This window comes from Drosophila willistoni, assembly GCF_018902025.1.
Source record: "Drosophila willistoni isolate 14030-0811.24 chromosome 2L unlocalized genomic scaffold, UCI_dwil_1.1 Seg196, whole genome shotgun sequence".
Lineage (NCBI taxonomy): Eukaryota > Metazoa > Arthropoda > Insecta > Diptera > Drosophilidae > Drosophila > Drosophila willistoni.
Genome location: NW_025814048.1, coordinates 3439726 through 3467597, shown reverse-complemented (window position 1 = coordinate 3467597; position 27872 = coordinate 3439726). Strand labels below are relative to the sequence as shown.

The window sequence follows — 27872 nt, the reverse complement described above, 5'->3', positions numbered from 1 at the left end:
AAAGAAAGTGACGATTAATGAGCGAAAATATGACCTTCAGGGACTTGGGAAAACTCGCGAGAGTAACACCTGTGGAGGATAAACCGAAACAGGTAAAAGAAAATCAAGATATTTACACATAAAACCAAAACCGCCGCAAACTAGTAAGCAAGGTGCAACAAGATCGCAAAGAGAGACCCATAACCACTGAGAGACAGAAACTCAGGTGAGACGCGAGAGCCACGAGAAATATGAGCGACTCTGAGCCAACTTCATTCCATTTCACTACGTTGAGCGAGACGGTTGGTTGTGCGCGCTACTTTCTTTCTTTCGGGGGCTTAGCCAGCCAAGAAGACAGACAGAGAGACAGACAGACAGTCGGTTCAGTAGCAATCAGAGCCAATTTATAAAGTGAACAAAAGACGACAACAGAAATTGGAATTAAAAAATTTAACGTAACCGAATCACAACGTAAAGCGCCTTCATATCAAACGCGGTTCAGTCCGAGAGACGGTCTCAAAGCTAACGGTCGCAAATCGGCAAAAAGTCGGCGTAAATCATACGGCTACGATACATGGATACGATTTCGTTTTGATAAAGTGCAAATATATAAAAAAAAAAAATTCACTCAAATGGCAACGTGACAAGTTCTATATTTAGTTTAGAAAGGAAACTACTAAATGTTTTCTAGTGCAATACTTTATAAAGAGTTACTTAAGAGACTCTTAACTAAAAATCAACTATAAACTTTTTTGGATATTTAATCACATATTTTTGAAAACAACTCGAAAACGAAAAGGTAAATTTTGAGACGATTTAGGAACTAAGAAAAGTAAATACCTTAACAAATGCTTTCAATACGAAAACATTTCTTAAGAAAGTGTAAGTTGTAAGTAAGAAATTGTAAGTAAGATTAGGTTCACTAAATTTGAGATGTTGGTTCAAGTTTTACCCAATACAATACCAAAATAAGCCAAAACTTTGATGTGTAACATTTAAATCCAAATATGGCGCGCCTCAACTGAACAGTGTTGAAAAGAGGAAGCTAAATGTAGAGCTATCTCCTTTACTCCCCCACACCTTTTCACAAAGAATAAACTGCTGCTATCTCTCTCACTTGTGTGATTTCCGGTGTATTTGCCGAAAATTAAAAATTCTTTACAGAAATTTGTTGATCTTGAATTTCAAGAAAAATAAAAATAAAATGTTCATTTTAATGCACGATTAGCTCTAATTGAGCTGATAACTCAGATCACTGAGCAAATTGTGATCATTAAATTGAATCAAATTTTTTCTTCATCTATACACTTGGCGAAAAACTTGTCAGTCTAAAGTCAAAATGATATTAAATATACAAATACTTGAAAAAGATATTTCAATTATCATTACCAGTCGGAATGTCTTCATAGGCATTCTAATGACCTTAATAATGATGCTTGTGGACTGTGAAAGTATTACATCGAGAATTTATAGGGAATCGCTTAATAATTGGCCAATTTCTTTGGAGGATTGCAGTGGAAAACTGATGGATCGCCATTGGATTCCTTTTCTATTTATTTGCATTATGATCTATCGATTTCGCGAATATGTAAGGGAAATGAATTTGGAATATATATCTCAATTGCATGAATATGGAAATCTTTGTATAAAGGAATCTCATTCCATACATCAATTGCGAGAAAATGGCATTTTTATGTCAAAGAAGAACTAAGAGATGTGATTATTTTTTTTCTCTCTGTGCAGTGCAAATTATGCTCGATTCCCCGGCGCATTCAGTAGCCAATGAAGATCTTATTAATGCCTTCAGTGAGATCAACATATACCTATATATATACACACGGATTTGGATTTGGACTCGGGACTAGCACATGGTTTGGGGCTTGATTGCACAAAATTGAATACAACACCGACGACATGGAGACCAGACCACCAAACACCTCCTCCCACTTAATTGCCCTTTCCCTGTGTATGTGGGTGTGTGTGGTTCAATTCTCCGGCTCTGGCGAGTTGAACGTGCTCGACTGACATTATACTTACTATATACAACGTGGGCATAATACTTGTACTTCCAATAGTTCATTGTTTGGTATATACATACGTATATTTTTATCACAATCACACACAATCGCCCCGGTCCATAGCCCACTCCCCCGTACCCCTCTTTGCCATTGTGTGTGTAGTCACTCGTCTCTCTCTTTCTTTCTGTGTTTGATATAAATTGTAAATGATTTTTATTAAAATTTCCGCTTAAATTCCTGAGCCATCAACAAATACGTATCGTCTCGGCTATTTGCTCATTCAGGTTGATCACTTTTCAGCTCTTTCACTCTTAATCTTATGTTTTACGTTGTGTAGTATCCTTTTAGTATATGTATTTTTCTAGAAATCTGTAGTAGAAAACAAATGACGCATCTAAATGTTGATTCCCAGGAAAGGTTTTTACTCAATTAGATCTGAGATTAGTGCGGGAATCGCAAAACAACAACAAATTTAGTGAATATGACTCAAATGCATTTAGAATTTTCTCCATTTGACTACCTCAATTTATTAACTACATTCGGACATATCTAACTTAACCATTTGAATTTGAATTCTTAAATCCATTTCTAATTTGTTTACAACGAAATATTCAGAAAAGCAAATGATTGTTTAAGTTCTAAAAGAAGATTCATAATTATTTTAAAAGAGAAAAGATCTTTTGGGTCCGTATAAAACCAAAGATTAAACTTCTTTAAATTTTATGTTTGAAATAATTTTCAAATTTGCTTTGATTACATTTCTCAGAATTTTTTAAATCTTTTATTCGCCATCTTCAGCTGACACAAAAAGGTTTCATAAAAATTGTTTTTGTTTTTTTTTATATTTATTATTATATAAATATATAGAAACCATAACAAAATTTGTTTCTTACATTTTATATCAGAAGTTTTAATAATGAAATGTATCAATCACTTTTCTATCAAAATTTATTTAAAAAAGAATTTTCATTGCTCACAAAAAGAAGAAACTACAAAAAATTAATAAAATTAGCCAACATTTAAAAAATATTTTCATTATTTATATCCTATTTATTGTATTTATTTTTTTTAAGGATTTATCAACAAACTTATTTTACATAAATTAGATTCAAAACAGTTTGTGGAATTATTTGAAATTTATCATTTTGAAATTTGAATTCTAATTTGTCAGCCAGATGGAAATGAATTCAAATTTCAAAATGATAAATTTGAAATATTTTATAAAATATTAAGTTCTAAAAGAAGATGAGTTTAATTTTAGACTAAAAAAAATTATTTCTGAAATTGTTTTGAATTTATTCTCTAAAAATTTGTTCCTTTTAGATGAGTTAGTAGTGAAAGTAATTAAAATTTGTCACGTGTCTTTATAAGATCTTGAAGTTAATAATGGTTTACTTTCATCTAGGCAAATTCCAACTCTTCTCAATCTCAAATTTGCATTTGTCAAGTACTTGATCAAAGAAAAAACAGTTTGAATTCTTGATGTATGCTAAAATATTCATAAGCCTACCAAATATGCATTCAAACGAAATTCCATATATATATATTTATGATTCGTTTGAAATTCACCTGAACTCACCCGCGACTTGTCCATCTGGCACATTCGGTTAGTGTGTACTCAGGCTTGTCGGCTCGGCGCTCTTTAGAAAGAAAGTGGCGATTAATAACCGAGGGAGACGACCTTCAGAGATTTGTGAGTCTACAGACACAGACGGAGGGACACACCTGTTGAGGATAAACGGGGAAACAGGTATAAAGAGTGGAAAGAAAATTCAAGATTTTTCCCAAAAAATCAAAACCGATGTAAACTAGTTAACAAGGTGCAACAAGATCGAGCAGTAAGAGAGAGAGAGACATTACCTCAGAGAGAGAGAGAGAAACTCAGGTGAGACGCGAGAGCCACGAGCAAAATGAGCGACTCTGAGCCAACTTCATTCCATTTCACTACGTTGAGCGAGACGGTTGGTTGTGCGCGCTACTTTCTTTCTTTCGGGGGCTGAGCCAGCCAAGAAGACAGACAGACAGTCGGTTCAGTAGCAATCAGAGCCAATTTATAAAGTGAACAAAAGACGACAACAGAAATTGGAATTGAAAAATTTAACGTAACCGAATCACAACGTAAAGCGCCTTCATATCAAACTCGGTTCAGTCCGTGAGACGGTCTCAAAGCTAACGGTCGCAAATCGGCAAAAAGTCGGCGTAAATCATACGGCTACGATTCAAATACGATTTCGTTTCGATATAGGCATCGAGTGCAAATATTCATCAAAATGAAAACGTGAAAAAGTTCCCTTTTATATTGCAAATAATAGAATATATCTAGTGTATCCAGAATAGAAAATATTATCACATATTTTCCAGTGCAATACTATATAAATAAAGAGTAAATTCCTAACGAACAACCACATCGAACATATTTTTGGATATTTAACTAACGAATTTTTAAACAATTTATTTAAAGGTAAATTTTAATCAAGAAATTAAAATTGATATACAAAAATGAAAAGATAAAAACCTCAGCATAAAGGTCTTAATGGCATTGGCTTAACTAAGCATTTTAAATTATAAAATATTCCCTTTTGCAATTACAAATATAGATAAATAATATGGAAAATTAATTTTACATATATACATTTTTAAGTTGACTTGAAAACAAATAATTCCATGTGCCAATTCCATAGCAAAAAATTCAAAAAAACTGCCGCTTACAAAATAATCAAAAGAAAATTAATTCACATTTTTGCTAAATTAGTGAAAAATATTTCGAATTTATTTTGTGATTTATTGGTTTCAATAGAGAAATTTCTTTTTGTGATTATTTTATGAGTTTATCGGTTTCAACAAAGAAATTTCTTTTTTTTCCCCATAAAATGTCTTTGGTTTTGTTGTCTAAAGTTTTATATTTACTATAATAGTTTCAGCCATTTAAAAATAGTTAAATTTAGTCCAGACCCTAGTAGCTTTAGCTAGAATAAAGTTGTTTCTAGTTTGCAATTACTAAAAACGAAATGAGGGAAATTTTACCCAAAAATCGAGATATTATATCTAAGTCTGCTTAAATTTCGATATCTATTAAGAATATACACTTCCAAATTTCTAATTAAATAAAAACAATTAAATGGTGGTCTGATTATTTATAGATTGCATTTTTCATTACAGAATTCCATTCAATATAAAGTTATGTCACTTTATCTTAAAAAACTTCTGATCAAAAACTTCTGCTTAACAAATTTTTAAATGAATTTCAAATGAATTGTTTCCTTATCATTTGATTCTCACCTTTAAATTATTCGTTACCAACAAAAATTATTCATCCAGCATCTTAAAGGGGATAAATCGTTAAATAAATACGCATTTATTTCTTACCATTTTTAGGGGTTGTGTCTATGAGGGTTGAATATTTTATGTTGAATAGAATTGCGTATCGGAATTTCTGAACCAAAATTTGAGCAAATGACGTAGTGAGCGTTAAGCGAACAAAGAAACATAGAATAGCAAAATTAAAGAACGCCAACTGAAGAAAAAAACTTGCAATTAGAGTAAATGATTATTGCAGAGATGATTTAACAAATTGCCATAGAAACAATGAAAATTATGAAGTATTAAGACATGTGAACCAGTTGCATACAGTTTGACATGAACTGGAAAATCAAACTTTTGACAGTCTTAATTCACTTGTGAGACAAATTGGAGCACATGAAATTACACCAAACAAGTGACAGAAAGACAGAAAATAAAAAGCCCCTCAACCAACAACCATTGCCAACAAACACCTGAGCCAAACGGAATTGACATTAATAAAAATTAAGCGGAAAAAGTCGAAAGACTGAGAAATAATATTCAATAGCAAACATTGGCCAACAAAACGAAAAGAAACGTCAACGGCAACGGCAACGACGTCAGCGACGATGGCCAAAAAGCAACATGAAAAGTAATTTTCATATGTTTGCATTTATTTTTGTTTTGGAATTGGGATTGAAACTGGAGGCGGGGTACTAGTGACTGGGACTTGGATTACATAAATGAGGTGGCGGCCCCGCATAGTGTCTGACTAGTGAATGCTGATCCGGTTTGACACATGATGTGAACTCGCTATAATTAAATACATAACCATCGAACCACCTGAATCGAAAGGAGTTGCAGTTGCCCTCCCATTCCCCCCTCCCTCGCTCACCGACTCTCCGAAAAAAACGTTAATGAAAGTTTAAGTGAAATTTCTGCCGAAAAAAACATATAGAAAAACCGGTTGATTGGGTCAGCATTTCATTTCATTTTTTTTTTTACTCCGTTATTTTGTGTTTTTTTTTTTTATCAATATCCAATTATGTTCAAGGCCAAATATGTGTGTGGAAATGCCCAACCATTTGGTTATTATGTGAACTTGATTACAATAAACATATTAACAACTAGGCCAACATAATAATCAATGAATTAGGAAACTTGATTCTAACTTTAAGTGGTTTTTGAAGAGGTAAAACTGTTGCTTTGAAGTACTTTGCTTGGACTCTACGATGATTAATCCCCTTTGATAACGTCCTAGTGTTTTGAAAAATAAGTTACAAACAAATATGGGCTAATATTTTGAATAACAAATTACAATATAATTAACTAAAGCGTTTACTCTTTTTATTTGAAAATACCTAAAAGAAGTTCAATTAAATACAAGACAATAGTCATATCACTTTACAGTTGTATAGGCTTTAAAAAATTTAACAAAATACTTCTCTTATTTTAAAATATTTCAAAGGTTGCCAAATTTATACATAGACAAATGAGGTATGAGAAATGGCGGATCTTAAAGGGGAAACTATTCCCCCGAAAGTATGCAAAAAGATGTTTAAGAAGTGAATACACCTAAGGACCAAAGCGTTACTTCATTTCACAGCCCTAATTCGGTTTATGGGCGGATAATGTATAATCTACAAAGTTAGATTTAAGCATTTGTTAAATCTTATATGGTTTACATTTTTTTAAGTGAACTAGATACTCTTAGTTTACTAAAAGGATTAATTTTTTAGTATATCTAAAAGCCTCTAAACAAATGTAAAGTATTTAGTTGGTTTGGTCTCACGATAGAGTCATCAACAAACAAGGAACAATTCTTTTCATAAATAAAACGTAAAGACTTTAACCATGTTAAAGTAGAGTTTCATTCAAATTTCCATTGAAAAATCATAATCTAACAGTTTTTGAACTATTTAACATTATAAAAGACTTTGCCCCAATTGGCCAACTTTAACTTAACTTTCAACAAGTTACGATTTCATTTGACACACTTCATCTTAGATTACAATTATAAAAACAAATTTTTTTGTGAATTTCATACAGTTTTTAAAGTAGTTTAAGATTTTCAATAATTAGATTTCTAAATATTTAATTTTTCAGCAAAATTAAGACTTGTCTAGTAATATGAAACATTATTTTCTTACACTTAATAAGGAAACTTGACAAAATACATTCTTATAAACAAAAACCTGCAGTGAAGAGTTCAAAGGGAATTTTAATATTCCATCTGCCCCCTTTTTTGGTACAGTCATGCTCAATTAAGTTAGTTTCAATCCTTTTCGTTCACAACAACAGGTAGAGTAATAAAATTTAATTGCTTTCTTAAGCCTTTTTCTTCGTTTTATTTTTGTGTTTCTACTTTTCATAAGGAATTTCCATAGTTTCTAACACCTTCAATGTTGTTACGATTGCAGCAGGTAGTCAGTGACCCAAAAAGAAAATCTACTTGAAACTGGTTTTCTTAAATTGATCTGGTTGGCACGGTTGGAATACATTCAGTTTTTTGTTTAATTCAATATCATTTAAATGGATTAGCTCATAATTGTTGGCATATAATTTGCTCAATTTGGCAAAGCAAATATTGAAACACAATTCAAATAGTTTTGGTTAATGTTTGACTAAATAATTAACAGCAACTTGAAAATTAAAACTGTTAGTGATGATTTGCCTAAAGTGGTCAAACTAAATAACACTTTTGTTTTCAAGGTGTTGAGTAAAAGTTTTGTTTTGTTTTTCTGTTTCCCCTCCAAATGGCAAACAATTAGCAAGAGCAAGGGCAAAATCTTAAAATTAGTGCACTTAAGTGGAGTTAAGACGAATTAGTGATCACCTGGAGAAAAGTGGTAGAAACGACAGTCAAAATTATCATTAGGAGTTTAAAGTGTTTAAATATTTTAAGTAAATATAATATTTGGAGTTTTGTTTTATTGTTTTATACAGAAATAGATTAGTCTCATACACACAAATAAACAAATTTTAATTATCTATCCCTTTTATACGTATAAATAGTTCTTATAAAACTGTTATGTAAGCTATCTCTTTCTTACACACATGCTTAAATGAAAGTTGCATTATTAATTGTAGTAGGTCAAGATCTACAAGCTTAAGTTTAAGAGAAACAGAATACCATGACTATATCGACCTACCTATTGATGCTGATCAAGTATATATATGTTATAATCTGGGTTATTATAAATAAAGACGTTTTTAAATAATCTTCAATCTGTTTCTGTCATAGAAAAGTTTTCTATAAATGTAATAATTTTGTATAATTTCATTCTTAAGTGCATTTTGACATAATTTACTTCAATTCTAATATACCCTTCTAGTTAAAAGGTATGAGAAGACAGAGACAAGGGTACGCGTGCAACTTGAAAGGAAAAGTGGCTCAGAAAATTGCCTCAAGCTCAAGTTTCAACTTTTTGAAGTGCAATGTCTGACAGTAGATCTCTGGTTCAGAAGTACCGTTACATATTCACACATGCATACCTACATACATACATATAAGCATATGCATGTATAGGTAGACAGACAAATGTATAAATAAATATATCTTCAGAGTTATATGTATGTATGTGAGTACTGGCTTGCACTTTCTTTTCTTCTTTCCCTCTTTCTACACACACACACACACACTCACTTACTCACAGTCCATTTCTTCTTCTTCATGCTTTTATTATCTTTTGGTTTTATTTTCATTTCTTTAGTACCATGATCATGATCATTATGATAATGATGATCATCTCCGACTCTTACATTTTATTGTCGTCTGTCAATTGGTAGATTTATTAACTTCAATGTTGGTGGTAAAAATAGAAATATAAAAATAAAGAAACAAGTAACAAAAGAAAGAAAGATTGAAAGAAAAACAGAGAAAGAAGAAGAAAAAGAAGTAGAAAAAACACACACCAGAGTTAAGGAAAAACGTTGTCATAATTGCCAGTTTGCAACGGAAAGTAAAGTATTAGAGAGTAAAAGTTAATGATCGTGTGTGATAAGGCTTAAACTAGGTCCCCAGCCAATAGTTAAGAGAAAGAAAGCGCAAGTGAAATGCTAATGAAGTGGAAAAACTTTGTCACAAAGTAGAAGAAAATTATGACAATCTTTATAATAATTTGTTGGTTTTTCTTTTAAATTGTTTGCTTCGATATTTTTGTGGTTAAACACGATTTCAAATGACTAATACGAAGAATGGTTTACATTCTAACAATAAGTCTAACAACAAGTCATAGTATTATGTATATTCTTTTTATATTATATAATTTAAATAGATTTGATTCATTAAAAAATTACAAGGTCTTCTTTCGTATTCGCCAATTTTCCTAAGAATATAAATTCTCTTTGGTTTTATGTGTGGTGAACCCATGAAAAAAGCTAAACAAAACCCATGCATAAATATCCTTTTCACCACACCTGCCTCAACTCGGTCTTTCTTTTATACAAAAAAAACATTTCACAGTATTTGCCCACCGATTTCATTGCAGAAATAATTATAGGAATGTCGATTTCATTAATTTTATGCCAATTTATTTTGTTTACTTTTTAAATCACTTTCAACATAACAAAAAATAAACAAGGAAGAATTCAGATAGCTTGCATGAAACTTGCCAGAAGACAGTGTTACCACACCACCAAAACAAGCTCTGATGAGGCTCAAAAAAACCCGCCAAATGCGTTTAGCTGAAATCCGCTAAATAAGCGTCTGATCCTAACGGCTGAAAAAATAAATTTAAAATGAGAAGAAAAAAAATATATTTAAGCAAGTTTTGTATTTTATTGAGATCAAACTGCATCACATTAATCATTTCAATAAATTTTAGAATATATAATATATATCAAATTCTGGGAAGAATCCAAAAAAGCTTTTGCAATGAAGTTTACTACACTAATATTTTAAATATTTGTAATGTTTTTCCATTATAATGAAAGAACGATCTTGGCTTAGATTCTGGTTGCTATTTTTATAGTAAGTCTACGTCATGAAAATTATGCCAAGATCTCTACAATTACATTGGACTACCAATTAAACTGTAATGCTAATTGTTTAATTCAAGAAAAACTTACAATTACAGACAAAGTTTTCCATTTTTTCACTCATTTTTTTGCTTAATTGTTTAAGAGTATTCCCATCTTCCTCTTAATTTGTTAGTCCTAAAGATATACTAAACATTGAAAAAGAATATATTTGTTAAGGATAGCATTGCCCGTTTGACTACTTTGCCAATTTGACCATCACCGGAAATTGCTGGCATTATCACAATCAACTAACTAATCATTTAATTTGATTAAGTCCCTTCCAATTGTTTTTTACAGCTTCTTTTAATGATCGACGACGTCGTTTGCTCCAGTGACCCAAACTCTAAATCTTCAATTCAAATGCAAAGCGTTATAAAACAGATCAACAACAGACAGACAGACAAAAAAAAAACTAGCTCTATGCTTAATTAATGCGAAACCAAACAAATCAAAAAAATATATAAAAAATACATACCTAAAAGCCAAAAAACCAAAAACTGCCTGAATTCAAATTGAAAGCGGTTGTTGTTGCTGTTGTTGTTGTTGCTTGTGTGACCCACATTGAGGTCCACCGCGACGCATGCGACTGAAGAAGAAAAAAAGTAGAAAGTGATTTCAACTTGAGTTTTGTTTTCTTCTTCTACTTGCTTACTTAGTTAACTTTGGCCCCAAAGAATCTGGCTAACAGGGACCAAGCCCAAAAACAAAAAAAAAATGGTGTGTAACGTAACTTCTGTTTAAAAATAAAGTCAACAAATAAACAGTTAAGGCACCTTCAATGTTTGATTTCATTTTGGATTTGTCAGCAGCCTCGAAAACTAATTAAAATTCATTGCGAACATTTTGTTGTATATCTGTCTGTGTGTATATAGTGTGTGTGTGTGTGTGTGTGTGTGTGGCAATTCAAAGAGACCTTTTTTCGGGTTGTTGGCCAAAATGAATCACTTTGACAATAATAATTATCGATTTGTTGCTGCTGCTGACATACGCCCACGTGCTAAGGTCAATCTTAAGTCTTGTCTTTCTGTTCTACTTCAATGACTTGACCTACATTTGAGGTTTTTGTGTTTTTAATGATTTGCGTCAAATATATTTAAATAATAATTAATATTAATTTTGTAATTTTTCCCCCTCTCCCTTCTACCCTTCTTTGGTTTTCGCATTTTTAAGTTTATATTGCGGTTAGCCAAAACATCAAAAAAAAAAGTGAAAGTTTGTTGACTTTATGATTTGGCAAAAATGCCATGAGGAAAAGGAGGGAAAAATCACGCATGTTTACGCTTAGAAAACGGCTTTGTATTACCCTGTAACATACATATGCGAAAAATGCTTAACCATATTGAGAGTAATATACCCGTTTATAGCTATTGATTTGGAGGGTAAAGCAAAACTTGTAAGCAGACCCACAGCTCTCCTCTTGTAAATTATATAAATTACAGGCTCTATGTGCCAGGAAAATTGCCAAAGACTGGCAGAAGAATTATGCAAGACCTAAAAACTCGATTGTCCACAAGAATTAACCAATTTGTTTAAACTTCTTTTTATATTTTTGTGTCAAAATTTCAACTTTTACTTGACCCAAAAATCCCAAAAAAGGCTAAGCCCATTCAGATCTGCATATATGTACAACAAAAAAATTCTTTTAAAGAAATCATTTTTTTTTTTTTGTTAGCCAATAAACAATAAACAGCAAATTGTTAAAAAAAAAACAAAAGACTCAAGCGACAAACTTTCTCAAGAAATTCTTTTCAAAAAGAAGAATCTGCCATGTATCAAAAACTTGACCTACATACATTCCATTTATTTCATCAACTAGTTAAAATTCAAATGGGAGGGGGAAAAACACACACAACAATTTGACAACTTTACAGAATGAGGGAGTGACCGAATGGGGAGGGAGGGGGAAAACGCATTTTGCATACAATTTTTCTTGGCACGCAAATCGCCAAAGTGAATCGAAATTATTACTCAAGGTTACAAAATTATAATTTCATTTCGATTTCACATACGAAACGCATTTTAAATCGTTTTAGTCACACCAACAACAACAACAACAACAACAAAAAAATACCAAGATGAGTCAACTAAAAGTGCGTCAATATAGACCAAAAAAAAGTTGATTATGAAAATTGAAATGACCCACAGACTGACTCCCCTTTAGCCCCTTTAAGGGGACTTGCGTAATAATTGTAAAGTTCATTAAGCTAAAGACAAATGAAGAAGGAGAAAAGTAGGTGGAACTATTTGAGTTGTATTTCATCTTTAGTTTGTTTGTTTTTCCATGTTTGTTTTCTTTTGCCTCCCTTAAGTAGGTTGTACAATAATTTTGTTCACATTTTGCATAACCAAATTATGTCTATTTGTATCTATTTTTAGAGTTAGTTGAAATAGACATTGATAAGTGAGTAAAGAAATGATTTAAAATCCGATTATGATGTGAATATTTTTGTTTTTGGTTTCTGCAAAAACATTTGACTTAACGAAACTTGTTGAATGTTTTTTTTTTTAGGGAATGATCATTACATTACTAAGTTATAGCTTTAACATGGAGTAGGAAAGTTTTGTTTAAAAAGTCATTAAAAATAGTTGCTTATGTTATTTAACTTTAAAGTGATAAAAAGGCCTAGGCAATAATATAAGTTGGTTATTTTTCAGCTTTATATATGCCTTATTCCTCTTTCTCTATTATCTATGCATCAATTACAACTACTATCATATTGTTAAATATTATTTAAAAATTATAAAATGTTATTTCCAACAGAGACTTATAAAATTTCTCACCTAAATGCAGCATCCATCAAACAAACTAATGGCAATTTATTTTTGATATACAACTCGTGACTTTGTTGCCTTATGACACTTTGATTTGTTAAAACTTATGCTTTTTGTTCACACAAAATTCAGTTAAATTAACAAATTGTGGCACATAAATATGCAAAAAAAAAAAAAAACTGTCATGTGGAAAATGTCTTAATTATAGCACAGTTGACTTTTTGAAAATTAAAGCCGCCTGCAAGTCGTAAACAGATCATAAATTTTTGGTAATATATTCTTGCAGAGCAACTGTCAAAAGTGCTTCACAACTCAGGTGAGGTAAATTACCAGGCAATAAAATTGTATTGATAATTGAAAAGCCGAAAAAAACCACACACGTTGAACCATAAAAATGCCCTTTAAATGGACTTCATTAACTTGAATTCTAGTCGGTTGTTTCCAACACCGAAACACTCAACACTTGATGCCTCACTTCTGGTCTGAAGTTGCTGGTTTATTAAATCATTTTAACATAATGAACCGTTATGTCAACATAAACACAAAGGGGGTCCAAGACGGTTAAAGCTTATAACCTTGAGCTGTGACTCAATTTGCAAGCCCCAAACCCAAAAAAAAAAAACTAAAGTTGAAGTACCTCACTCACAATCAAAGTGGGCCCACAATACTTGGTAGTTTTACCTGCTGCTGTGCCCATGTTGTAATGTTGGTCTTTCAAGTGCTTAAAATCCAAACAAAAATTGTAACACTTTGGCGTTTATTTTTACTTAAATGCCCTGGCCAAGAAAGGGGTATAATAACTTGGTTAAATCGAGAAGAAAAGTTAGAGATAAGTCTTTCATACTAAGATTTGCTAAAGAACAACTAAACTAATCTTTATCTCACCTTTTTCCGGTCTTCTTCTTTATTAGTTTTAATAGAAAACTATGCTTATTATGCTTGTTATTTAAGTCAGACTTATATATAGTTAGTAGAGTATCTCATAATGGGTGTGCTATAAAACTAGTCTATCTTTTATTTTTTATATTTTTGGTAAAAGTGCAGCGTCAGTTGTCGTTGAACCCAAAAATAGAGAAAAATAATTAAAAATAGAGGCAAGAAAAAACCAACAAAAAAAAATCAAACGAAAATGGAAAGTAAACTAACTGTATGCAACAGGCAACACCAACCAACAATAACAATAACAACAACAATATACAAAAAGAAAAAATCAACGCCAACTCATTAAATTTATGTTTAAATGACGTTTAGCAGGCAAATGTTAATTGGACTACGCTGACCAGATGCAGCCTCCCATATCTAATTTAGATATTGAGTTTAACTTGGCTTATGTACCATGAAAAATTTAAATGTTAATATGTATCTATAAATAAGCTGGTATTGGCATATTTACAAGCATAATGTTTAAGTTCCTAAGAAACAAATTAAGCGAACTAATCTGAAACATAAATAATAAGTGGTTTATTTTAGATTTTCTTTCTCCAAATTGTTCAAGAAACTATTTAAATTTAAAAGACCACTTATATTGCTTAAAAATGATCATTTAAACAAATTATTTAAATGAAATTTTTAATTTTAATTGAGTTATTTAATAAATAAATAAAAATAGGCATCTATTTTAGAATCAAATATAATCAATGCAATAAAATATTCAAATAATAATCAAATAAAGAGCGGCAAGACATTTTTTACTCAATTTTTTGAAAACATTTTAAATCGATGCAAAAGAATGGAAAGAAATGCTTCATCTTTAAATTAATTGAATATTATACATACATCATTGAAAACAAAAAGTTCCATAAAAAACTATGAATTTAAAGATGAAAAATTAATTAAATTAAATAAATTATTAAAAACAAAAAATTACATAAAAAACTGAAATGAATTTAAACACCTTAGCTGCCTTCCCTACCCAAACCTTTTTAAAAAATTATGCCTAAAAAAATAGAAAAATATATTGCAAACTAATATAAATTTTAAAAATTTATTTTAAACATATTTTGAATTGAAATTCATGCAGCATATTAAAAGAATGTGTGGAAAATTTCAAAAGCCACAGATTAAAAATAAACATTCTACAGTTTGAGAGGCATTAGGTTTTTTTTGTTTTCTTGAAGGCTTTCAGCTTCCTAATTGTTATTTCATTTCATTGTTAGTCGGTTTGTGTGAATGAATGAATGAGTTAAGGCTAATGTTCTATTCATGTAGGGTACAAACAAGCTTTTTTGATTTAACAAATTCATAATGCCTACAAACACCAAAATGGCATTGTGAGTGACAATGTTCTGTGTTTGGCATGACAAATTGGCTAAATATTAATTGCGCAGCCTTTGTGTGAGCAAAAAATACTTAATAAATAACCTCTAAACTGTCTTAAAGTTAAAAAAAAATTAAAGAACAAAAAAGTTATTTTGCGCCCCCGGGTGGACTCGAACCACCAACCTTTCGGTTAACAGCCGAACGCGCTAACCGATTGCGCCACGGAGGCTCATGCACCAAGAGAGTCAAAAGCTTAACATGAAACTCGGGCTGTCTAACAGAACTGAATGTTAGAACTCAAATGATGTAAGTTCTGTTAACAGAATTTTAACATGATTCACACAAAGTTCCAATTGGAATTGCTTTTAGTTAGCAAAAATTATAAATACTTGTAAATGTATATACATATATTGTGTGTATAGTGGTAATATATATGTATATATTATGTATTTTACCTTTTTCTGTAATAGTTTCTTAGTCAACAAAGTACTAAAATTCCTTTGTCATCACTTTTTGCTGATACTAGTTTTAGTAAACAAGCAATACAAATAAATTTGTTTTACAATTAGATCTAGAAAACCCTTATGTATTTAGCTACCCCTAGTCCTTTGGGGACTTACAAAATAACGTGAAAGCCTTAAAACTCAAGACGTGTATACAATATTTAAAAGTCGGGAAAGATGATGGTAAAATCGACTTATTCGAAATTTTATTTTTGACCAAATGTGTCAATTTAACAATAAGAGAAATGTAAAACTTAAGCCAAAACTGTTAATATAGGTGAAGTGGGAATTCCACAAGACTCATAAGATAGATCCTCTATGACAGAAAGGGAAATAGACAAAGTATTTTAAAAATGGTTTGAAAAAAGAAAATCTGGCCGACCCTAATGCAGATGATTCTAGAGCAGTGGTCGCCACTGTACGTCCGATTCCCCGGCCTAGGACCATATAGTCTATTGTAAAACATAGATGATTAACTGAAGTTTTTATTTTCAACTTGTTTTATATTTAATTCCTCAACTAGATGAAACACAAAAACCTATGCCAAATATCTTTTTAGGGGGAATAACCAATTTAATTTATTTCTTTAATCTTATAATTTTTATTTAGAATTACAAGATAAGAATTTTATACACTTGCCATCTCTTTTAAGTAAACGGAAATATATTTACAAATTTTTCGGGAGTAGACATCGCCTCCGTGGCGCAATCGGTTAGCGCGTTCGGCTGTTAACCGAAAGGTTGGTGGTTCGAGTCCACCCGGGGGCGCAAAATGATTTTTTTATTGGGTTTTTCTTGGCATAGATTTTTGTTTTTAAATGATTTGTGTTTATTTTATTGGGTTTTTTTTTTATATATAGCGTACTTGACTTCTATAATCATGTTAATGTGTACTATTAGTGGTTTTCCTCATTTTTAGTGGTGTTGTGTTTTTTTTGATGATTGTTTGTAGATGAACAAGGGCATTTTATTCAAACATCAGTGGCAGCAAAGTGAGGCAGCTCTAAAAACAATGCGTGTCTAAAGTTTAAGTTGAAGGTGTCGAATGAACAAAAGGCAATAACAACAAAAACATACATACATACAAATAATATGTTCAAACACACAAAATCTCTGTCTTTCACCTTCGTTTCGACCAAATCACATTAGAGTTTGACATGCAAGCGCTTAACTGAGATTTATTTTTGATTTTAATGACCACTTAGAGAGAGAGAGAGATCTCACAAAAAGTGTTTATAGAAATTATATTCATTCTATATTTGTTTTGTTTCAGATGACATGCGGCATATCGTGTGTCGATAAGACACTAAACAAATCATTTTATCATTTGGGAATATGCATAGCCAAACATCCTGGATATTTTGTTATCATTCCAGTTTTGCTAACACTTTTATGTATGACAGGGTAAGTTATTCTGAAAGTAAATACAATCATTAAGTGTAATAAATATAGTTATTATAAAGGCCTTTTCGATAACGGTAACTTCCACAAATTCACAAATAACTAATGGACTGTTAAAAAGATTTCCAAATAAAAAATGCCTCAAATACTACAGATTTTCTTTTTGTCAAAATAAACATTTTCAAAAAGTTCTTCTTCCAATATTTGTAGTGAAAAGTTTTACTCCAACATCTTTCTATTATCTAAAGATCAAAGACCACCGCTTGATACGCATAACAGCGATGGGCGTGTTTCGATTACATATTCATTAATTATCGATAACTAACTGTGCCACGTTCAAACCTACGAAATCCGTTTATAAATTGCAATTTTAACTCATTAATTTCTTTCTCTCTGTCTCTCGCTTTGTTTTATTACATTTCTCTCCCTCTCTCTCTCTATTCGTTTAGGTATCAACAATTGAAATATCAAATCGATCCCGAATATCTATTTTCACCCATTAATGGAGAGGGTAAGGCTGAACGTGCTGTTGTTGAGCAATATTTTAAAGTCAATTATACGCATCGATTCAATGTGGGACGCATTACCAGACCCGGTAAGTATCAAAATTTGTGAATCCGTCATTCCCATATAAGGCAGGCCCACAAACTGAATTGCCAACCTGCAGTTATTAATGTGTTGCCACATTTTTTGCACCTTCAATGGGGGAAATGTCATTTTCTTCCTCCTCTTAACACCTTTTTTTTTCCCAACCGACATTTTGAGTTCAAGATTAAATTAAATTAAAATTAAAGTCTCATGTGCAATAAATATGTTTTTCAAAGTAATTTTGTGATACTTTCGGCCGACGCAGCATTTTATTGGGGTCTTGAACTGAAACTTCGCCAACGTTTTACAGGCTATTAACTACGCTAAATGGTTTATTAGGCAAAGGCAACAGCAAATTGCCAAATAAATGAACGAAACGAAAAAAAAAACCGTCAAATGGCATTGTGCCAGAAAAAACAAAAAACAGAAGCTCAAAGCCATCCAAAAGAAAAGTGAAATTAAAGGACTTTGAACTTGCGTTCTTTACAGAAATGCACGAAAATTAAATCTCTCGAGACTATTTCAGGTATTTCATTTAGTACGGTTACGTTTGAAGGCATATTAAGTAAGAGTTTTAAATGCCGGTAAAAGTGTTGCAAAAACCACCACCACCAACAACAACAACAACAGCAACTATGAAATTACAGTTTCACAAAGAGAAACGTGCAAAATGAGCTACAGAAACAATTAAAGCGAGTTTTGTAAAAAAAAACCTCATAAAAATATCATTAAATTTTTTTTTGTCTTGAATTATTTACAACAAAATGAGGAAAAAAATGTCGCTATTAAAAACACAACAACACACCCAATACCCCTACATACACACACACACGCACACACACATAGATTTGCCGAGATAAACATAGAGACTTTAACCATAATTCTTGCGAAATAATTTAACCTCATTCTTATGAATTGCACTCAATGTGCACTGAGCATCATCAACATCGGCAACTGCATTAGATACTTTTTGTGATGTATCTAATAAAAACAAAAGAAGATACAAAAAAAAACTTGCACTCAGAGATTCGGGCCAATTGTCTCTACTCTTAGCCATGTGAGTTCATGTGCAGCGAAGTTAGCGAAATGCAAAATCGGATGCTCTAAATCTTAAATTTAAAATCTTAATTTTATTATGGATCATTTAATAAAATGGATTTACTTTAAACTAATATTCATATGTCCGTTTCCGAAATGTTTTCTTTTTTCGAATCGATTTATTTTAAGATTAAAAATTACAATTTTTTTGAGGCGAGAAGAAGCCAATCAAGTGATCAACTTTCGAAACGGAAACGAGAGCAGTTATTTATTATAATTTTGGCAAATTCATCCGGAATTGAAAACGAAAATAGCACCGATTAGACATATTATAGATAATGTATCAAGAGTTTAAGCCAAAAGGTTTTCTCTTCTGGTATCTTAAAAAACAAATTATTTATCAAAGAAATACCTATATTTTAAAAAAATTATAATAAATGACAAAAATGGTATTTCTACGATATTCAGACAGTTCTTGTAACTCTGGAAAAGTAATTTTAAGATTGCCCTATTAAAGGATAACAAAGCGCATTATTAACTAATTAAGATCCAAGGAAGTTAATTTTTTAAAATATAAGAACTTGAAGATATGTTGAAAAAATAAAATACTAAATCGATTACCAAACCAATTTAACCCAATAAGAGAACTCTTTGGAACCAGAGTTGCCTATAAGCAACATTTTCTAGAGGGCAACCCAGGATTCCTAGGACACAAAACTGAATTTTCTTTTTATATTTCGTAATATGCCTTTACATTTTTTTAGTTTCCCCATTTAAAATCGTTTCTGTAATCTTAAACTATTCATCTTCGATTTATCGACACTTTTGCTATTAATATCGATATATATCGATAATATTAATATAATATTAATATTATAATATAAGTAATATTACCATCCCTATCTCTTACTTTTTCTTCGTATAATAGATTTTAAATCGATATTAAGTTCCATTATCAATTTTTTAGCTTACAACATCGTTAATTTATTCTACTTACAAAGCGTTTGTAAAAACCCATTCACCCCATAGTTAGGGTATATGAAAATTGGAAATCTACTCAAGATTTATTGCGTACAAGTTTGTAGCATCATTGAACTTTGTTTTGACAAACGTTTGAGCAAATTGTGCGATTGCTAGAGCAAAAAAAACAACAACAACGACTAAGCTGCAGCTGGGGAGTCTTCAATAAACCGCAAAAGTAATGCATTTTAAGACCACATTTACTTTGCTTGGAGTCAGTTACGACCAGTTAGATGCGCCTCATGTGCCTCTGCCTCTAACTCTGCCTCTTTGTTGCACCGAGACCCAAAAAAAAAAAACAACAACTGCAACTAACTGCAAAAGCAACTTTCGCCTATCGTTGACTTGAGAAATTTGTTTATGGAGCGCAACAAAGCAATAGCAAAAAAAAAAAAAAATAACATTGACCGGCAATAAATTGCTTGCATTTTTCTTTTTTGTTTCTTTCGCTTGGTTTTGGTCACAATGTTATATAAAAATTGAATTTATCGATAAGCATTTCAAAGCGTAACATCATTTAATATTTCTCTTTTTGCTTGCGTTGTTTGTGTGCAGCTTTCATTTAGGATATCCGGTTCATTTGATAGACGGAATCGACTTGGCTTTTCACAAGTTGCTTGAATTGATACCATTGAGACTTAGAGACAAGACTTGGACATTTTAGAAATCGAATCATTAATTTAGTTGAACTTTAAAGTATATGTGTTAGGTTTGTTAAGATTGGCGATAATTGGTTATGATTTTAAGTAGATTAAGAACATTAACTTTGAAGTAATTTTAGTTATCTATGTATCTATCGTCTTATAGTTAGAATAATTCTAATACGTTCCCTTGAGGAAGGTATTTTGGGTGCTAAGAATCAGTTAGTTTTAGTTGCATTCCTCTTGCCATCTTGGGGTAGATCTGTATCAGTCTTTTTCAAGTGAAAGCTGAATTCATTTAGTGAAATACTACATTGCTAAATTTTTTAATTTCTGAATTAAGTAAAAAACGTGTCGAATAAAGATTCAAACAATGTATTGATTAATATATTACGCAATGTATTGTATAATATATAGAAGAATGCATTGACTAAGACATTGAAAAGTGCATTTTTCATCTATCTAAAATCTAGAAACTATCGAGTTCCATAAACTAGTTAGTTTAGAAAACTTTTTATTAAGAAGCATATTGAAAGTATTGAAAACAAATTAAATATTGCATTGATCAATATATTTTTCAATTCAGAACCGAATTTAAATTCGGAAACTCAAAAATATTTGATGGCATATTAACAAACGTTAATTTGGAGGCTCTAAGTATCCACAAAATGTTGCCTATGGGGAAAAGTGGTCCCAAAAGGGTTATACAATATATACTAAGTAATATATATTTTATTATATACCTTTCGAATAAGATATTGCATTTGATTATCATCTTTATAGGCAGCTTAAACTAAGTTTTTTTTAGAACCCTTCACAGATTAAGTACATGCGCTTGCAAAAACAGTTCAACTAACAATAAAACTGTAAATTTAAAGCCATAAAAATTACATTTTATTTCACTTACTGAACGATATGTGCTTTTGCTTTTTCCTTGCTTGCTTTTCAAGATTAAGTTATTAACTATTAACTATAATATATTCAACTATTAGTTAGAAGTATTAATTAGTAAAATATAATTAAAATAAATATTTATTTGCATGCCCTTATAGACTATAGCCAAAAATAATTAAAATTTCATATTGTTTTTAAGGCAAACTGTCTAAAATAGCCAAATTTGCATAAGAAATCAATTTGTAAACCAGATATTAGGGCCTTCCTCTTGATAAGACCCTTTATAGTCAATTAAAATCGCATATCATAAATTTAGGTAATATGTTATGAGCCTCTTCAAGTTGAATTAGAATATCTAATAGATAAATCTTGTTGGGGGCTCAACGTGTACAGATTGCTCATGATCTAATTATAGTAAGTTCGATAAGAACACTGAACCGCAAGTTCATTCACAGAATCAACTGAAAGATATGCTAGAAGAACGTGTAGTTGGGCACGTTCCATAGATCTGTTAGGAATGATATTTTCATAGATATCGATCCGTATTATTAGTTATATACACAGATAAAGCTATCTATATTGTATATTGTATATTTTGTATTTTTATGTGTGTATAATGGGCCGCACCAAACACTGACGCAAACACACGAGGATGCATTTGTTATGGCGCATTAAACACACAAAAAGCGTAGTACCTACAATTTATTGTGGAAGTAAAGTGGAAGCACAAGCGAGCAAAATAAATGAAATTCATTAAAATTATTGTCACATTTTGCCTTTAAGAAGGAGTGGAGTGGGGACTTTGGGGGGAAGGCAGTGGGCAGTGGCGGGCAACCTTCAATTTAATTGTTTTGAAAAGAAAAACCATTGCTAATGTTATTTTCTTAATTTTTGGTTCCAGGTCGCTTCGGGCGAGTCATTGTGATAGCCAAAGATGGTGATACCAATATGATACGTCGTGAGATCTTTCAGGAATTGCGACAATTGGATAATATAATACAGAATGCCACAGTAACCTATGATGGAGATACCTACACCTATAAGGACAACTGTGCACGCTGGGAGAATGAATGCTTTGAGAATGATATACTCAATCTGGATGCCATTATGGATGATGTAAGTCTAAGAGTACTCCAAACATTTTGAAAGTTTTCTTTAACAATTGATTCTTACAGATTGAGACGGGTCAATTGAATTTAACATTTCCCTTCATGTTCAATCCGGTTACCTGGGATGCCCATCTGTTTCCTGTCTTCTTTGGTGGTACCAAATTAACTGAAGATAATTTAATTATAAGTGTGCCAGCCATTCAGTTGGTTTACTTTGTCACAGCCGATAATAAGCGTCAGGATGCCAAGTAAGACTATAACTGGAATAGGTTAACCAAATGGAAATCTAATTTCTTTCCCTATTGATTGCAGGGGCGCTGAATGGGAGGAGACCTTCTTGAAAGTTGTGGGCAATGCTGAAAATACGGGGAAATTTAAACACATATCTGTATCATATTTTGCCTCAAGAACTTTGGATCATGAACTGGAGAAGAATACAAAGACTGTAGTGCCCTATTTTAGTTCAACATTTCTATTAATGGGTCTCTTTAGGTGAGTTTAATACTAAGACTGCATGAAGATGATAAAAACTTTAAGAATTGAGAAAGTTTTCTGTGAGTTTGTTACTTGTAATTCCCAACCAGATAAAGCTAAAGTCAATTATCGATTACTGTTGATTCTAAATGAACTTTAGTTATCGATAATGTGCATTTAATATCATTTGAAACAGCTCTTATTTTGACTAAACTTTATTGAAACTTTTGTGTTCTCCATTTTAGTGTAATTACCTGTATGATGGGAGATGCTGTTCGTTCGAAACCCTGGCTGGGTCTAATGGGTAACATTTCGGCTATAATGGCAACTCTGGCCGCCTTTGGTCTGGCCATGTATTGCGGCATTGAGTTTATTGGCATTAATCTAGCTGCTCCTTTCCTAATGATTGGTAAGTATATATATTTCTTATGTCTTCTCTATGAATCTTGCTAATTTGATTGATTACCTCGTTTCAGGCATTGGCATCGATGACACCTTTGTGATGTTGGCTGGTTGGCGTCGAACACCCGCCAAAATGCCTGTACACGAGCGCATGGCTCACATGATGTCCGAGGCAGCTGTCTCGATAACAATCACATCGGTCACTGACTTTGTATCATTTCTGATCGGCATTATAAGTCCGTTCCGTTCGGTGAAAATCTTTTGTACCTATTCTGTATTTGCGGTTTGTTTCACATTCATTTGGCACATTACTTTCTTTGCCGCATGCATGGCCATATCGGGCTACAGAGAGAGGAAGAATTTGCATGCGATTTTCGGTTGTAAGGTGCAACCGATGTCAGTGGCAATTAAAGGTGAGTGAACCACAAGAGAAAAAAACCAAATTACTCATAAATATGAACCTTGTTCACTTGTTGACACTGAACCACGGGGGCAAAAAGTTTTTCTTTTTTCTAAACTTTTTAATTGTGAATACTTAAGTTTTGTTAAAAAGTATTTTTTTTAATTTTTCAACATAATTTTATTAATATTGCTAGACATTATGTTGTCGAAAATTTCAACTGGGTATAAAACTTAAAAGTTATTAACAATGTATCACAAATTGTTGCTAGTTTTTGCTGCTTCTCTTAATGAAAAACCAAAATGTTGCTGGTTAAAACGAGTTTGACTTGAAGTTTAAAGTCACAAGAATCCGCAAGCTAAATTAAAAGAAAATTAGGAATTCTTTTTTTTAGCTAAATGAAAAATCAAGAAAATTCAAAACAAAATTAATAAAGTTTTTTTGCAATTTAAGTTTATGTAAATAATAAAGGGATTTAAGCAGATTAAGTAAAGACAATTAAAAATACAGCCTAAATGTATGCAAAAAATTTTAAGACAAATTTTACTTTAGTCAACCTAAAAGAAGGGAAAAAGGGCAAGGGGAAAAAAAGTCTCAAAAACACATTTCTTTTTAGTTGAAATTAAATAATAGTTTGCCCCACAGTGCAGTGTTGCAAATGGCCTAGAATTGTCACTTACACTAAAAGAAAAAGCTTTAAGCCTTTTGTTTAACCATTTACCTAGTCTTGTCAGCTTTTTCTTTGAGTGCAGCAGCTGCAACATGAACTTGATCATGAGATAAATAGAAAAAGAAAAAAATAATAATAAAAAAGTACAACATAAACTGGACTAGAAAGAATCAGGTCAATGGCAACTGGTTGTTGGTTGACTTGTAGCTAATCTTTTATAACTCTTTTAATAAATATTTCTCTTCTATGTGTTTGACAGAGAAACGCAACTTCCTCTACAAGGCTATAATGGCTGGTGGCATTGATCGTAATGATGCCGATAATCCTGTTGATAATAAGGATCACATGTTCATGGCCTTCTTCAAGGATAAATTGGCAGCGGTTATTAATAATAAATGGTGCAAGGTTATTATCATATTGGCATTTGCTAGTTATTTGGTTGGAGCTTGTTATGGCATAACCCAAATAAAGGAAGGACTCGAACGACGCAAGTTATCCAGAGAGGATTCCTATTCGGTGGAGTTTTTTGATCGTGAAGATGACTATTATCGTGAATTTCCCTACAGAATGCAGGTAAGTTGAATGAGTCTAAGGGATTCCATGTAAATTGTATTAACTTTGTTTCCAATTTGTAGGTTATTATAGCTGGCGCCTTGAATTACTCAGATCCTGTGGTGCAAGAGCAAGTGGAGAATCTGACTAGCACCTTGGAGCATACTTCGTATGTGACATCTCGACGTTATACCGAATCCTGGTTACGTTCATTCTTATCGTTTATGGAACGTAATAATGATTATCTGAATACAACAATTGATGATGAGGAATCGTTCATTGATGCCGTCAAAGAGCATTGGCTCTTTCCGGGTAATCCATTTTCCCTCGACGTGCGCTTCAATGATGATGAGACACAGATCATAGCCTCGAGATTTTTGATACAGGCTGTCAATATAACCGATACGAATCATGAGAAGGAAATGGTTCGTGATTTGCGTAAAATCTGCAAAGATTCTCCATTGAATGCGTCGATCTTTCATCCGTATTTCGTATTCTTTGATCAATTCGAGCTAGTGCGTCCGGTCTCATTGCAAGCCATGGTCATTGGCGCGGTCATCATGATGATCATTTCGTTTATCTTCATACCCAATATACTTTGCTCCCTGTGGGTGGCCTTTTCGGTTATATCCATTGAGATGGGCGTGGCTGGTTATATGGCCTTGTGGGATGTCAATCTGGATTCGATTTCCATGATCAATTTGATAATGTGCATTGGATTTTCGGTGGATTTCACTGCCCACATCTGCTATTGCTATATGTCGTCGAAGAAACGCAGTCCCAAGGCCCGTGTACGTGAAGCTTTGCATTCGTTGGGTCTGCCCATTGTGCAGGGTTCCAGTTCAACCATATTGGGCATTATAGCCTTGCTGCTGGCTCAGAGTTATATCTTTTTGGTATTCTTCAAAATGGTCTTCTTGGTCATCTTCTTTGGAGCAATGCATGGTTTATTTTTACTTCCCGTTTTGTTGTCCCTCTTTGGACCGGGCTCTTGGCTAACCTGGACGGGACGCGACGATGGCAGCGATGCGGATGTCGATGATGAGGACGAAACAAAGCTGGAGAAACCATTCACACAATCCTACTATATGCAATATCCCACCATGGGCATCAATGGTCCGTATAGCTCTAAAGGATTCCTCGGAGCCCCCTATAAAGCTTACGGCGTGGATGAAAAGGATTTAGGTCTGGGCACCTCAGGTGAAGATTCCTCAGAGTCGAGTTCAAGTCGCTCACAGAGACGTCAACAGATGGCAAATGCCGCTCTAGCAACAGAAGAAGAGACACCCAAATCAGGACATCAGCGAAGAAACTATGATGAAGGCTGGCGACGTTCTTCGTATCAGAATATCTATGGAAATGGCGGGGCCCAGTTTCAGGCTCAACCCGATCTCTATGGCCAACAAGTGTCGGCTGCTGAATGGCGTGAACGTCTCGATGTCCATGAACAGCAACAAAGGAACAGACAACGACGCAGTGTCTATGATCAGGACATGCAGCAGCAGCAACAGCCACCGAGAAATCGTCGCAATTCCCATGGGGATATTATCGATATGAATGGCACACCCAACTCCTCCATTGATGAGCGTTTGCGTCATCAGTTCTTAGGCAGTCCTGGCAGCGGGGATGAGAGTAGCAATAGTTATCGTCAACAGCCACCACCAGGGGCAGCAGGAGGAGCAGGAGCTGGCGCTTTAAATTCCTCCGTTAAACGTTATCATCGTCGGCGATCGTCGGAGGACTCGACACGCCATCATCAACGCTGGCCAGCGAACATTGAGGAACGTCGTGCCCGACGCACTCAATCGCCAGCCCAGCATCAGCATAAAAATCGCCATTCAGAGACTGCCAATGCCGCCGCTTTTGCCTATCGCTCGTCCTCCCATCACAATCTGTATCAGCGATCAAAACAACCAGCCACAACTTATCAATATGGTGACTACTATCAGTAAGGATCAATGTGTCTGTGTGTCGATGGGTTGGGTAACTTTGTCAGGAAAAGATCAACAATAAGTAGGTTTAAGTTATAGCTTGCCCCTTCCCACTCTTCACTTCACTATACATACATCACTTTAGCCAACACGACACACAACACTTCGATAAATGTGCCGAATGTGATGCTAGAGATGTGCGATTGTTTGTCCCATCTCTAGCATACACTTGAAAGCACTTTAATACTCAAAATTAGCTAAAAAAGGAATAGAAATAGAAGCTAACTTCGGCTTAGACGAAGTTTATATAACCTTGCAAAATAATAAACATTTCTATATCTTACAATGGTCCGATCTATGAAATTCTTATACCCAAGGCCAAAGTAAACTAAAGTTACAAATTTTATTTGAATATCTGAAAAACTAGAAAACTTATTTAGATATTGATCACTTTATTCACTTTCTTTGCAAGAATATATATTTCAAGCTTCTAATGATTTTATTTATCACCTAGTTTTTTCAATTCCTTAAGTGAATAATTGTTTTATAGTCTAAGAGTAATAACATTCCTCAAAAAAGAAAAGAAAAACCGAAAAGAAGAAAACGCAAGTCACACAACTTAAGGTTCCATTATATCGTATATTGTTTATTGTAATTAAGTATAAATAATTTTTCTGCATTAGTTCATGTTTGCTTTTATTTAAAACAACAACAAACAATTCATTTTAGATTTAATTAATTAATGATTTTTTTGTATAATAGCTATAAAGCCACTGAATAATTATTTAACTAATCTATAAGAAACTCTCTCTTGATATATATACATATATATATAGAATTCTAAGTGAACCTAATTTTTCGGGACAAGAGTTTGTAAAGCTTTTACACAATTTTTACTATTGAATAAAAAAAAACAAAAAT

At 32.6% G+C, this 27872-nt stretch overlaps 1 protein-coding gene and 2 non-coding genes across 4 annotated transcripts; 2 read left to right on the top strand and 1 right to left on the bottom strand.

Annotated features, from left to right (window-relative positions):
- The first annotated feature begins 243 nt into the window (after positions 1-243).
- Positions 244-27654, top strand: LOC6639920 (patched domain-containing protein 3). 2 transcript variants are annotated; one of them, XM_047010093.1, is made up of 10 exons: positions 244-778; positions 17105-17235; positions 17682-17827; positions 22315-22529; positions 22589-22770; positions 22835-23014; positions 23242-23405; positions 23473-23811; positions 24728-25041; positions 25104-27654. In XM_047010093.1, the coding sequence occupies exons 2-10, from the start codon at positions 17105-17107 to the stop codon at positions 26970-26972; spliced, it is 3540 nt and encodes a 1179-aa protein (XP_046866049.1). In that variant the 5' UTR covers positions 244-778; the 3' UTR covers positions 26973-27654. The 2 variants fall into 2 exon arrangements, with proteins under 2 accessions (XP_046866049.1, XP_002063588.2); XM_002063552.4 differs by lacking the exon at positions 244-778 and adding an exon at positions 3926-4458.
- Trnan-guu lies at positions 15485-15558 on the bottom strand. Its single transcript has one exon. It is a non-coding gene; the product is annotated as a tRNA-Asn (tRNA).
- Positions 16526-16599, top strand: Trnan-guu. The gene has a single exon. It is a non-coding gene; the product is annotated as a tRNA-Asn (tRNA).
- Positions 27655-27872: the final 218 nt, after the last annotated feature.

What these genes read in the sequence shown, in the direction of transcription:
- LOC6639920 (XM_047010093.1), top strand. Translation starts at nt 17,105, where the DNA reads ATGACATGCGGCATATCGTGTGTCGATAAGACACTAAACAAATCATTT. An exon ending in CTATTAATGGGTCTCTTTAG is followed by an intron (nt 23,015 to 23,241) that starts GTGAGTTTAATA and finishes TCTCCATTTTAG; the next exon opens with TGTAATTACCTGTATGATGG. An exon ending in TGCTCCTTTCCTAATGATTG is followed by an intron (nt 23,406 to 23,472) that starts GTAAGTATATAT and finishes ACCTCGTTTCAG; the next exon opens with GCATTGGCATCGATGACACC.